This window comes from Triturus cristatus, chromosome 7 (genome assembly GCF_964204655.1).
Source record: "Triturus cristatus chromosome 7, aTriCri1.1, whole genome shotgun sequence".
In the NCBI taxonomy this organism is placed as follows: domain Eukaryota; kingdom Metazoa; phylum Chordata; class Amphibia; order Caudata; family Salamandridae; genus Triturus; species Triturus cristatus.
Genome location: NC_140590.1, coordinates 15,815,517 through 15,828,000, shown reverse-complemented (window position 1 = coordinate 15,828,000; position 12,484 = coordinate 15,815,517). Strand labels below are relative to the sequence as shown.

General features: G+C 42.8%; 1 protein-coding gene across 4 annotated transcripts in view; it reads left to right on the top strand.

Moving 5' to 3' along the window:
* Nucleotides 1–12,484, top strand: part of LOC146808694 (cell adhesion molecule CEACAM6-like) — a 213,311-nt gene that overhangs the window by 60,857 nt on the left and 139,970 nt on the right. For all 4 annotated transcript variants that reach the window (XR_014965483.1, XR_014965482.1, XM_085614215.1 and 1 more), the window contains exon 2: nt 10,007–10,357. Coding sequence is in view for 2 of the 4 variants with exons in the window: in XM_085614215.1 (XP_085470341.1) it covers nt 10,007–10,357 (351 nt within the window). In the remaining 2 variants the exon portion in view is untranslated. The remainder of the gene's footprint in view (nt 1–10,006; nt 10,358–12,484) is intronic.

Here is a 12,484-nt window from a genome sequence, read left to right as displayed (position 1 = left end):
ATAGAGATATTTGTGCAGCGTGAACCCCGCCGGGAAGCACTGATGCGCTGATCATTGGTTGTGGACCCGCACAACGAAACAACTGCAAATAACCTTGCATGTATGTTTGCTGGGTGCATGCTTGTGTTCCTGTGTGTGCATATGACCCTAAGTGTAAGCATGACAACCTTTGCTCTGTATGTGTGTATGTATGTGTGTTCGACTGTCCTTTTGTGTACATATAGTACACATACCCATAATCTTTTGCATTTGTGAGCATTTTTTGTGCCTTTTCAAATTCACTCTCCTCCTCTTCTTTCACTATCTTCTACATACACAACCACAGCCTCTTCATACATCCATGACATTCTCTCCCCTTCTATCTCTTTCTCACACACTATTTATACCATGTTGCCTACAGTTCTTTCACCACTTCATACACAAGTTACCTATCCCCCTCATTTTTACTTTGCAACTATTTTATACAGCTCTCACCCCTATCTATTCACCATATCACATATTTACACCACACAAATACACTACATACCACACAATTCAACCACGTACAAATCCACAACTAAAAAGTCTAATGCAAATCACAAAAAAACCCTACAAACAACATACATCCAATTCACTACAAATGACTAAAAAGAGATAAATAACAAAATCAGTTACAATGACAAAAAATCAAACTTTCACAAATGCCAGACCGATTGCATTGCAAATGCTTGTGTTTTTTAAGGCAGTCCATTTTCTCAAAGGAAAGCAGGATGCGTTTAGGAGTAGGCAGCGGTCATTGGGGCCACTACCTACTAGCCCCTCAACGGAACAGACACGGGCTGAAGAGTCAATAACTGCTATAATGGCTGAAACTGCTGAAAACCCGTGTTCCGGCTCAAACATAGGTGCACAGATCTCGGCTGGAGGGGTGAGCACCGTCATCTCGGATTCAATATCTGTTGTTGAACCTGCTAGAGGCTCTCAACATACACTGCATGATATTGGGACATGTAATGCAGCAGCGCATATTTCCGGGAAAGGTGAGCTGGCAGTGGAAAACGCGGCACTCATTGAGCCCACCGAACATATGGTGCCGTACACCGAACATATGGTGCCGTAGACGGCCACCTAAGAGATCTCAGGGAAACCTGTGAGAGTCTTAGCCTGCATCAGTTGATCCAGCAACCTACCCATCAAGGAGGGCACATTCTGGATCTCCTGTTTGCTGATCTCAACGAAACTGAGGTGGTTAATATTCTACCTCAGACCTGGACCGATCATTCGCTGATCCAGTTTCGGATCTGTATACCTGACGGAAAATCCACTAGACCACCACCTGTTACTCATCGTATGGGGAGAGACTGGGCAAAACTCAGGAGGAGCAGGGCTGAGCCACTTTTTCAAAATCTGCCTTCTTTCGATCCTCATGAGTCAGTGGCCGTGAATTATCATCTGTATCAGAATTATATCCTCGGTGTACTAGATCAGCATGTACCTCTGAAACGCCTGAAGGCCAGGTTAAAACATTCTGCACCATGGTACACTGAAGAGCTGAGCATAATACGTCGATCCTGCCGACAGGCGGAAAGGAAATGGCGCAGGCATTATGCTGAGCAGGATAAAGGGGCCTTTAAAAAGGTACAAGCTCAGTATAAAGAGCTAATGGCTAAGGCTAAGACGGACTTTTTCATCAACTCCATTCTGTCAGCACCGAACAGCACCAGAGCCCTTTTTAAGATCATTAGAGACCTCTCTAATCCCACTAGTGTGGGAAATAAAGTGGTCACGTCACAGGCGCTATGCGACAGAATCGCATCTCATTTCGAGGAGAAAATCGCAAAAATTGTAGGGGGGCTAAATATGTGCAGCCCCTCTCCTCTAAATGATAATGGACACATGTCTCCGGAAGAAAAAGGGATGGTACCCTCACTGGAGCATTTTATACCTCTCACTAATGAGTTGTTTAACAACTATGCACAGAATGTGAGGTCAGGGTCCCCTTTAGACCCCCTACCCAATAAGATCTGGAAAGAGCATGCTTCGGCTCTGCTCCCTCGGCTGTGGCAGATATGTTGCCAATCTTTGGAGGAAGGGGTGGTGCCTGAAACCTGGAAGCTGGCAGTGGTTAGTCCACTGCTAAAGAAGCCCTCTCTGGACGCAGGAGATCCTGCTAGTTTTAGACCCATCTCTCTGCTGCCTTTTCCTATAAAGATTATTGAAAAGGTAGTGAGCAGATCTCTCTCTGGGTATCTGGAGGAGTTCCATCTCCTGGATAAGAGCCAGTTTGGCTTTAGACCAGGTCACGGAACGGAGACAGCCCTGGTCACGGTATTGGATAACCTTCGGATGCGGGCTGACAGAGGCCTTTCATCAGTTCTGGTCCTCTTAGACATGTCAGCCGCATTCGATACGGTAAACCACCAAATTCTGTTGAATAGGCTGGAGCATTTGGGAGTGAAGGGATGTGCCTTGAGATGGATACAATCCTATCTCACAGGGAGACAACAGGTGGTCTCTTTGCCCCCTTTTACCTCCAGTAAGACCTTGATGGAACATGGGGTCCCTCAGGGATCGGCTATCAGCCCGATCCTTTTCAACATTTATTTGCAGCCATTAATCCCTATTATCAAAGCGTATGGGATTGATCTTATTAACTACGCGGACGATACCCAACTAATGTTCTCACTGGAGGGCAAAGGAGCTTTGAATATGGAAGATTTCCAAAAGTGTATGCGTCAGACCTCGGATTGGCTCAGGGCTAATTCACTGCAATTCAACGGAGGAAAAACTGAGGTGCTCTACTGCCCCCCAGCGGGAGTAAGAGATTTGCCTTTTGAGTTCAGAATGGCCCCAGGTGTGGAACCCACTGTCCCAGTGACAACGGTGCGGAATCTGGGGGTCATGTTCGATAATGATCTACAGATGGCCTCTCAGGTTAAAAAAACAGTGGGGGTGTGCTGTGCTCTCATGAAAGCCCTACGGAAGATTCTACCTCTCCTTCCTGTGGAGAAAAGACCTGTGGTGGTTCGTAGTATCATATTAAGTAGGCTGGACTACTGCAACTCTCTGTATCTAGGAGCTCCTCTTTACATCTACCAGAGTTTGCAGAGGGTCCAGTCTATGGCAGCCAAACTGGCGCTGAATAGGAAACGTGGCTCCTCAACCACGCTGGCGCTTCAAGAACTTCATTGGCTTCCCATGATGGAAAGGGCTAAATTTAAATCTCTGTGCATTGTCTACAGAGCGGCACACGGTCTTGGCCCTATCACTCTACAGGAGAAAATATCCTGGTACAAGCCTCAAAGGACTCTCCGTTCATCAAATGCCTTCCTGCTAAACACTGGTAGGATCAAGAAGGCCAGGATGGGAGGTAGGGCCTTTAGTTTAGTGGCCCCGCGACTTTGGAATGCACTCCCCTTGAGTATTAGACAGGCTAACTGCTTGATGGACTTCAGGCGAAGTTTGAAGACTTGGCTCTTTCCCAGGGTGGGGCATATGGCTTCCTAATTCTCCCATTCTTTGATCGGTATCCGTTTTCTATCTTCCCTCGTTCTTTCTGTCACTGCTGCTACACACTTTGTTAGTTCAGAAGTTTCTCTCCATCACAGTCTGAGCGCCAAGATACCCGTTGCGTGATAGTTGCGCGGTATAAGTACAAAATACATACATACGTACATACGGAGCACACTGAGCTTATTGAACCTACCGAGCAAGGCTCCTTCGAGGATTTTGACGCAGAGACTGAGACAGAGGATGAGTCGGGGGTGAGGGGGAGAAGGACTATCACACAAATGGCAAGGTAAAATCTCGTGCGGGAAGAGGACGCAAACTCAAAAGCAAGTCCAGGGCAAAGAGAGGTGGCAAGGTTGGTGCTATATCAAATCAGCCTATCACAAATAATAACCAAGCCTCAAAGAAGATTTATCTGGATAAAAGCCCTTTAAGAAAATGGATTGAAGCAAAACGTTTGGTTAAAAACATGACGCTGAGACTATCAGGGGCAAGCCCTATAGAATCTACAGAACCTACAGAATTTATGCCTACTATAGAGGTGCTCCGCTTTGCTGGCAGTCCTACTACATTGGAAAATAGTGCCCTAACCGCCCCACTCCACTTGTCACCGGACGGGCCAATAGATCAAGAACAGCTCTTGACTCAAGAATATGTGGCTGATTCTCTAGTACGGGCAGGTGAAACTTTACAACTTAATGCAATCGCAGCTGCCTCATCGATGAGTGATTCCACCCTTCCTTCCACCGGGAGTTCTTCTTCTGTAACGACTTTTCCTCTAGCCAATCCAGCGATGGGCAAACATCTATGCGCTGTTAAAAATGGACAAGGGCAAGAAGCGACTGACTTCTCTTCATTAGACATAATACTCCAGATATTGAGTAATCAACGGGTTGAAGCGCAGGAACATTATCTTCAACTGAGGGAGGATAATAGCAAAGTGCAATCCTCCCTGCAAGAGCTTACTACTAAACTGGGGGGGATCTCGCAGGATATCGTCGGACTCCAACAACGGGTGGTCGAGATTGAGGAAACAAGTACAAAAACGATGGCTGTAGCCGATAAACATGATGCCCAGTTGTCAGTGCTCCAACTAAAAGTTGAAGATTTGGAAAACCGACAGAGACGATCCAACCTGAGACTTTTTGGGATACCAGAGGGGTCAGAGGGCTCTGATCCGAGGGCCTATTTAGTGGGGCTGCTTCAGAAAGCCTTCCCAGACCTTGCAGACTGGGACTGGGATTCAAAAATCCAGCGTGCTCATCGCCTGCCTTTGGTTCAGAGAAACAGGGAGAATCAGTTTCCACGCCCTTTTCTAATTTTTTTGGGTAACTTTTTATTGCGCCAAGCTGTCTGGCAGAGAGCTCGTCCTAATGCCCCTATAGCTATAGGTGAGTTCTCAATTTTTGCTCGCTCTGATTTAAGCAAGGAAACAATGGACAGACGCTGGACGCTCCGTAAATTGATTGATCCTATTAAGTCTAGCGGAGGTCAGGCATTTCTTCAGGAACCCGCCCGTCTCAAGGTTATCAAAAACGGACGTACTCACTTCTTTAATGATACAAAAGAAGCTGAAGCATATATCTCTAGTATCAGTATGGGCAAGAGCTAGACTTAAAATTAATCTGAAGAATTAGCTCTAATTAAAATGCGTAAAGTATAACTTATAATTGGAAGGTTTGGTACTTAGAAACACTGGTTGCATGGGGTATCATTGAGAATATGAAATGTGCTTGCCGGGCCCTCTACCTAGAAACACTGGTTGATTGTGGGGTGTTTTTTTTTTTTTTTTGCTTATTACTGAGAATATGAAAAGTGTCTATTATGTTTTTGTCCTATTTTTTATATTTCTTAAAGAGGAGGGAGGGTGGGGGCCTCTTAAAGTGACTTGCTATGCGCGCTGCCTTTCCAGCGGCAGCCGTTGCTGAAGGGTGGCTCTTCCCCGGCTGGGGTGAGAGCTAGGGGGGAGGGGGGGTTCTTTCTCTGCAGGATGGGGGGTCGGGGGGAGAAAAATTTAGCAAAAACTGTATTCAGGCTGATGGGGAAGAATGTTGTGAGGACATATCAGTTTTATTTGTCTGGCTTATTTGTATGAGGAACAGGAAACACACTAGGACACCTGGAGATGGGTTCAAGGTTTTTATTATTTATAAATGTATGAAATAAAATGCCTAGCTTGGAACGTAGCGGGGCTAAATAGCAAAAACAAGAGATCTCTGGTTACAGAAGAACTAAAATTACACAACCCTCATTTCGCTCTTCTTTCTGAGACACATATTGCTGGGAAGGATAAGAAGCTACTCAATCAACTGGGATACGACACTGTGGTTTGCTCTACCTTCGGGTACTCCATAAGAGGGGCGGCTATCCTCAAGGATAAACGATTTAGGGCTGAAATATTACAGACTGCTTGTGACAAGGGTGGCAGATGGGCTGTTGCTCAGATTAGCTTTGAGAACTATAAATATGTTCTATGCGTGGTGTATGGTTCTAATACAGATGAACCGATGCTCTTTGATCAGCTGAATATTAAACTTTTGGACTGGGAGGGAGAACTTATTATCATGGGGGATTTTAATTGTATTATGGACTATAAAATAGATACAACTAGGTCTGGCAGCTACCAAAGGATGCATAAAACCAGGTCGTCCATTTTTGACCTATGCCGTATCCATAACATTAAAGACGCTTGGCGGTATTTATATCCAAAAACACCGGGATATACATATTATTCAGCGCCTCATAAACTCTGTTCAAGACTGGATATGGCATTAATAAGCGATAACTTACTAAAGGTCAGCTCCATGGTTTTATGCCCCCGAATTTCTTCGGATCATAATGCAATAATGTTGATATTCACTATAACACACTCTAGGACCTCTCCCAGACCATTCTCCTTCCCCAGACACTTAGTTTCACATCCACTTTATATGATGCAGCTTAAATCACATCTTATAGAATTTATAGATATCAACACGGACTCAGCTGCATGCTGTACGGTATGGGACGCTTGCAAAGCAAGTATTAGGGGCTTTACTCAGGCTTATGTGATCAGACAAAATCTGGAATGCAGAAAGCGCAACGCCTCGTTGATTTAAAAAATAACTACTCAAGAAGAGATACTGGCCTCAGCACTTCGACTAAATTTGTTAACGACTACAGAAATTGGCCTTAAACTTGGCCTGCTAAAAAACGAAGCAAAGACTGAGTTCATCCAGAAGAGTAGCACTAGTATTCATAAATTTAAAATAGCACAATACGAGGGGTGGGGGGATAAAATTGGCAAAATCTTCACCTATAAAGTTGCTGAGGACAGAGCAGGCAATCTGATTATAAATATTCGGGGGGACGGCAACAAAATTTATAACCAGCCACATACTAGAACAATTTGCTGATTTCTATAGAACATTACATATCCCAGAAACCGCACCTAATCTAGACATAATACGGGAATATGTTGACGAGCACTTAACAAATGTACAGAACATTTCAGGAATGGACTCATTGTCTGACAATATAACCATGGCAGAATTACATCAGGCCATAGCTTCACTACCTGTAGGGAAAGCGGCGGGGTAGGATAAATTACCTCTGGAATATATAAAGCGTGTTTAGTGGAATTGGAATCTTTGCTACTGAAGGTAATGCAATCTGTTGGGCTAAACGGAAAAGCTCCTAAATCATAGAACAGGGCGAAAATAGTCTTTTTTTTTAAGAAAGACAAGCCGAAGGAGGAGAGAGGGTCATACCGACCCATATCCCCGATAAATACTGACGCAAAAATATTTGCAAAAATTTTAGCATTAAGACTGTCCCCTATTTTGCCTCAAATTATTAACCCACAGCAACATGGGTTCATAACCGGGAGAGATACTACAACGCACGTTAACATGGCCATTACGGCATTTGATGTAGCAGAGATAGAGTCCACCCCACTCGGCATGATCTTCTTAGATGCCGAGAAGGCTTTCGACCGAGTGGGGTGGGACTATCTCTGGTGTGTCCTGTCTAAAATTGGGTTTGGGGGGCAATTTATGTGGGGTATACAGGCGCTGTATGATAACCCAACGGCCTGCACTAGTTATGGGGGCCTGACCTCTTCAGATTTCTTAATTTTACGTGGTACTCGTCAGGGATGCCCCCTTTCACCTCTTTTATTTGCCCTTTCATTGGAACCTTTTTTGTTTGCTCTTCAGTCCCAAACCCAGATAGTACCTTTTAGATCCGGTTCACAGGTGCTAAAAATAACAGCATATGCTGACGATATTGCGGTCTATTCACAGGATATTGTGGAGGCACTACAAGGTATCGTCCTAGAGGCTGGTAAATTCGGGAAAGTATCTGGTTATAAACTTAATCTACAAAAGACGCAAGTTATAGCTAACTACACCCGAGCCGTTGCGGTTCCCGAGATTTGTAAAGTTGCTACATATCTAGGGGTCAAAATAACGGCCAAACTACAGGAAATTAATAATATAAATTACAACGAATTAACCAAATCTACTATTCTACTATTAAAAAAGTGGCACAGACTACCCTTGAACCTAATTGGCAGAATCAATCTAATTAAGATGAAGGTACTACCTAAATTTGTGTACTTATTTCGATCTATCCCACTGGCACTAAACAATTTGTTTTTTAAGTAACTAGATGGAGCACTCAGCAGATTTATCTGGGGCTACAAAAAAGCGAGAAGGTCGCTGAATCTTCTGAAAAACAATACGAATGAGGGAGGGCTTAATTTTCCTGATTTTATGATGTACTTTTGGTCTGCTTTTGTTATACGCTTCCGCTCTCTACTTAACAGAGGAAGGGCACTGTTTTTTCACTCCTTTATGTTAAAACAGGATTCAAATATGTTTTTGCTACGAGCAAAAGACCCTAACTAGTTCAAAAGGGTCAAATTCAAGACCGCAAGAGACTTAATAAAGATTTGGGGCAATATATTAACTTACTGCAAAACCACTTTCTTCCATTCAAAGTTACAGCTGTGGGGCAATCCGGGTCTCCCGGGAATCTTCAATGATAACAACGCTCATAGTTGGTCTAGGTTAGGCATTAGTGTTTTAGGGGATCTATATGGTACACAAGGGTTTCTAGATTTTAACACTCTTCAATTGTTATATGATCTACCTGAAACTATGAGGTACAAACACCTACAGATGCACGACTATCTGATCAACAAAAAACAGGTTCAGGAGGTTTCGGATAGCGACATATGGACCTGTCTATATTCTTTTAAAAACAAGTCAGTAATAAGTGATACTTATAGTCTCTTAATCGGCCTTAAATTAAACGACTGCCTTAAACTAGCTGATAAGTGGGGCAGACTACTAGGTCTAAATATAACATCAAAAGAGATAGAATGTTCCCTGTCCAATATTAATAAGCGAGTACGATAATCTAGTTTAAGGCTCCAACAATTTAGAACGACCTGCATGTTATATTACACGCCCGAAATAATCTCTAAATGGTCCTCTAACAACTCCTACAGCGATCGTACGAAATGCCCCCAATGCTCCGCTGAGGCAGCCGACCTGGCACATATGCTGTTCTCTTGTCCCAATCTTAAGGCCTTTTGGGGGGACATTCAGAAGGTTTAGAAAATTAAGCTGATTCAGCTGCCCATATTTACTGCTGCTTCGGTTTTGTTAGATATTTATCCTATCTCTTTCCCACAGGCTGCCTTGGTTACTATACTTATGTCATGTGCCAAATTAACTTTGGCCAGAGCTTGGACCTGCTCCGAACCACCTACGGTCTGGGATTGGTGGGCACTTGTAACCGAGATTCACTCGATGGAGCTAGCATTAGCGAATCTTAGGGGAACACGCTCATTTGAGTAAATATGAAAAAAACTGGGGAACCTTTGTGGAATGATGGCGCTCTTTCCTCCTGTTAAGCATAGTCAAATAATGAACTTTAATGCGTCTAATAACGAGCTTCTTTCTTTTTTTCTTTATAACTTGTCTCCAGAGTTATTTATTTTGGCCTTGTGTTGAAAGAATGTTATAATTTATTAGAGAATCTATATATTTTTTTATTTTCTTTTGTCTTTCCCTTTCATCTCTGCTTTCTTTATTTTATATATATGTCTGCTAGTACATGTATTAATGTATGTTTTACTTGTCAGCCTGTTAATAAATAAAAATATTTACAAAAAAAAAATACATTCTTAAAGTACTTTTATTTCTAAAATTTGATAGGAAGAGATAAAGCACTTCTCAGCTCTGCTGCAATACTTTTAGGAGCAGAGTGCGGGCATCTCTCTGTAGCAAATGGCTATTGTGCAATAATGGATATGTTGACTTTTATATTTCTATGTCAAGAACTTATAAAATAACCGGACATGTTGGCTTTGCTAGTGCTTGTTTCCGTTCCACATTCCTGAATAAGTGTGACAAATTCCCAGCGGTTGAGAGGAAATGTTTACTGACATATGAGTAAAGTTAGAAGTTTCAAACTGCTCCTTACCCTCCAGCAGGTTCAGGTTTTCCTCTTCTCTCGCCCCTTCCAGCCTGGCTCTGCGTCTGGACCCCGGGGACGGTGGGGCAGGTGCCCGGGACAGAGGTGATCACAGCTACGTTGGGAGAGACGGCTATCCTCAATGCCCCGATCTCTACGGATCTGATGTCTTACGCCTGGTACAAAGGGAGAAGGGTGACTAACACTCAACTGGTCATCAGTTCCTCACTGCCTGGTAAAGAACAACTGAATGGCCCCCAGTACACGGGCAGGGAGACCGGATACATCAACGGGACCCTGAGCATCCGAGACCTGCGGATGAACGACACCGGGAACTACACGGTGAATGCGGCACAGAACGGCAAACTACCGAGGACAATCGCCATGCTGCTGCGAGTCATCGGTGAGTGGCCACACCGGACTGGGGCATTTACTTTCTTCTTCTCCCGTAATTTATATTTGTTTCTGTGTTTCTTATAACATTTTAAAAGAAAGCTAAGTAATAGTTTTATACTAAGAGTTTGGATAAATCACTGTGTGCTAATGTGATGTTACATAAACATGTTTAATAAATACTTTTTTCTATATTAAAGTTGCAATGGCTATTAGGAAACGCAATTAGTTATTGTGGTGGACCCCCCTCTCCACTTTAAACGACGCAGTGCATTCCCCTTTAGTTCTCTATCGAACCTTAGCAGTCGCCCCACTATACAACTGTCGTAGGAACTGAACCAAAAGTGGGTCTATCTTTAAATCCGCCAGAATGTTCCATAGTTTACTGTGTATAACACAGTCGAAGGCGGCTGTAAGGTCTACGAAAGCCAGATAAAATTTACCTACTTTATCCTGAGTATACTTCCCATTAAAATACTAAGATTAAGAACCTGTTCCGTAGTTCCCAATCCCTGCATAAAGCCATATTGCACGTCCGTTAAAATATTAGTTTTCTCTGCCCAGGTTTGAAGCCGATCTAAAAGAATCTGTCCCACTACATTCATCAAAGAGTCCAGTAAAGATATCGGGCGGTAGCAGGCAGGATTCTCCTGATCTTCTTTTTTTTAAATCAGTCCGATTATTGACTCTGACCAGGTGTTACTAACTCCTTTCATACAACAGGCTTCAAGAACCCATGTTATCAACGGGGTCCAGAGTGAAAGGTTCGATTTAAAAAAATCAATTGGAACCCTGTCTGGGCCGGGGGCCTTCCCACTCTTACTAGCAACCTGCCCCAATGACCTCCTCATGTGTAAATTGGAGATCAATAGATGAAAAACCCTGGGGACCCCCCCCTGCTGACTTGAGCAATCTGTGTCCCTCACAGTGACATCCTGTGGATTATAAACGCTTGAGAAAAAGTCAACCCATTTCTTCTCATCTATTGCGGCTTCTATCGTCGGATTATTGGGCTTATTAAACACGGCGCATTTACTGCCCGCTACAAAGAGGCACTGTCTTTACTCAGAGAGGCTACATGGAGAGTAGCCCATGCATTCTCTTTTAACTCCTTCCTTCGTGATCTTTGTGCCTGGTTATATGTCTTCCTGCACTCTCTAATTTCCTCCTTATCTCTCACTGTTTTATGTAAAGGCGCCTTTAAGTTCGTATATGCTTTAGTACAATTTGTATCGAACCATCCCTGGTTATGAATATATGTACCCATACTTTCCACACTAGGCAAATTTTGAATAACTAATGTTATTTGGGGAAATTCTATAAGTATACATTCATATGAGGTGATTTCCTCCAAGCATGTTAAAATCGGGTTATAAGCCTTAGTTATAATTTGTTTAATTAACTCAGCTGGGTCACAACTAGACCATCTCAAGGTGTATCCATTTAACTTTCCAAGTGATATATTTTGGATCCATACTATTTGTTTAATATGTTGTCGCTCTGACATAGTTGGGTGTATAATACTGATGCTTAATGGCAAATGATGAATTATCGCATTTTTATGTATTTTATAATTTGAGATATAATTAGCATACCAATTAGGGCATATTAAAAAAACTATAGTTGATTGATTCTAGACCCCTACCAATAAAGGTGTGCTCACAATCCACTCTAGGGGAACATAAACAGTTGGCAAAAGCAAGGTCATGTGTAAATAGGATCTCATTTTAGAAAATCCCCCCTATCCGAATGCACAAAATGTATCAGGGGGTCATCATCTTCCATGGTTAGACCACATTTGCCAAGCCCAGCTAGCGGGCATAAGCCAATATTAAAATCACCTCCCCAGATGATGATCAATTCACTTTCCCTGGCTTCCTTTGATTCATTTTTTTTTTTTGTGATTTTTTTTTGATTCACACAAATCCTGATTAAGCATCTTCAAAATAACCCCCAATTGTTCCTTTGGTGCGTTATTGTAGAAGTTGATTAAAGCCAAAAAACATTTACATTGTGTGTGAATCAAAACTATTTGATAATAGATTTCAGATTTTAGCATTTCAATCTTTAATACCCCTACCAAATTAGAAACATAAATGCAAATTCCTCCCTTGGGTCTCCCAAGTGTTGAGTGGAC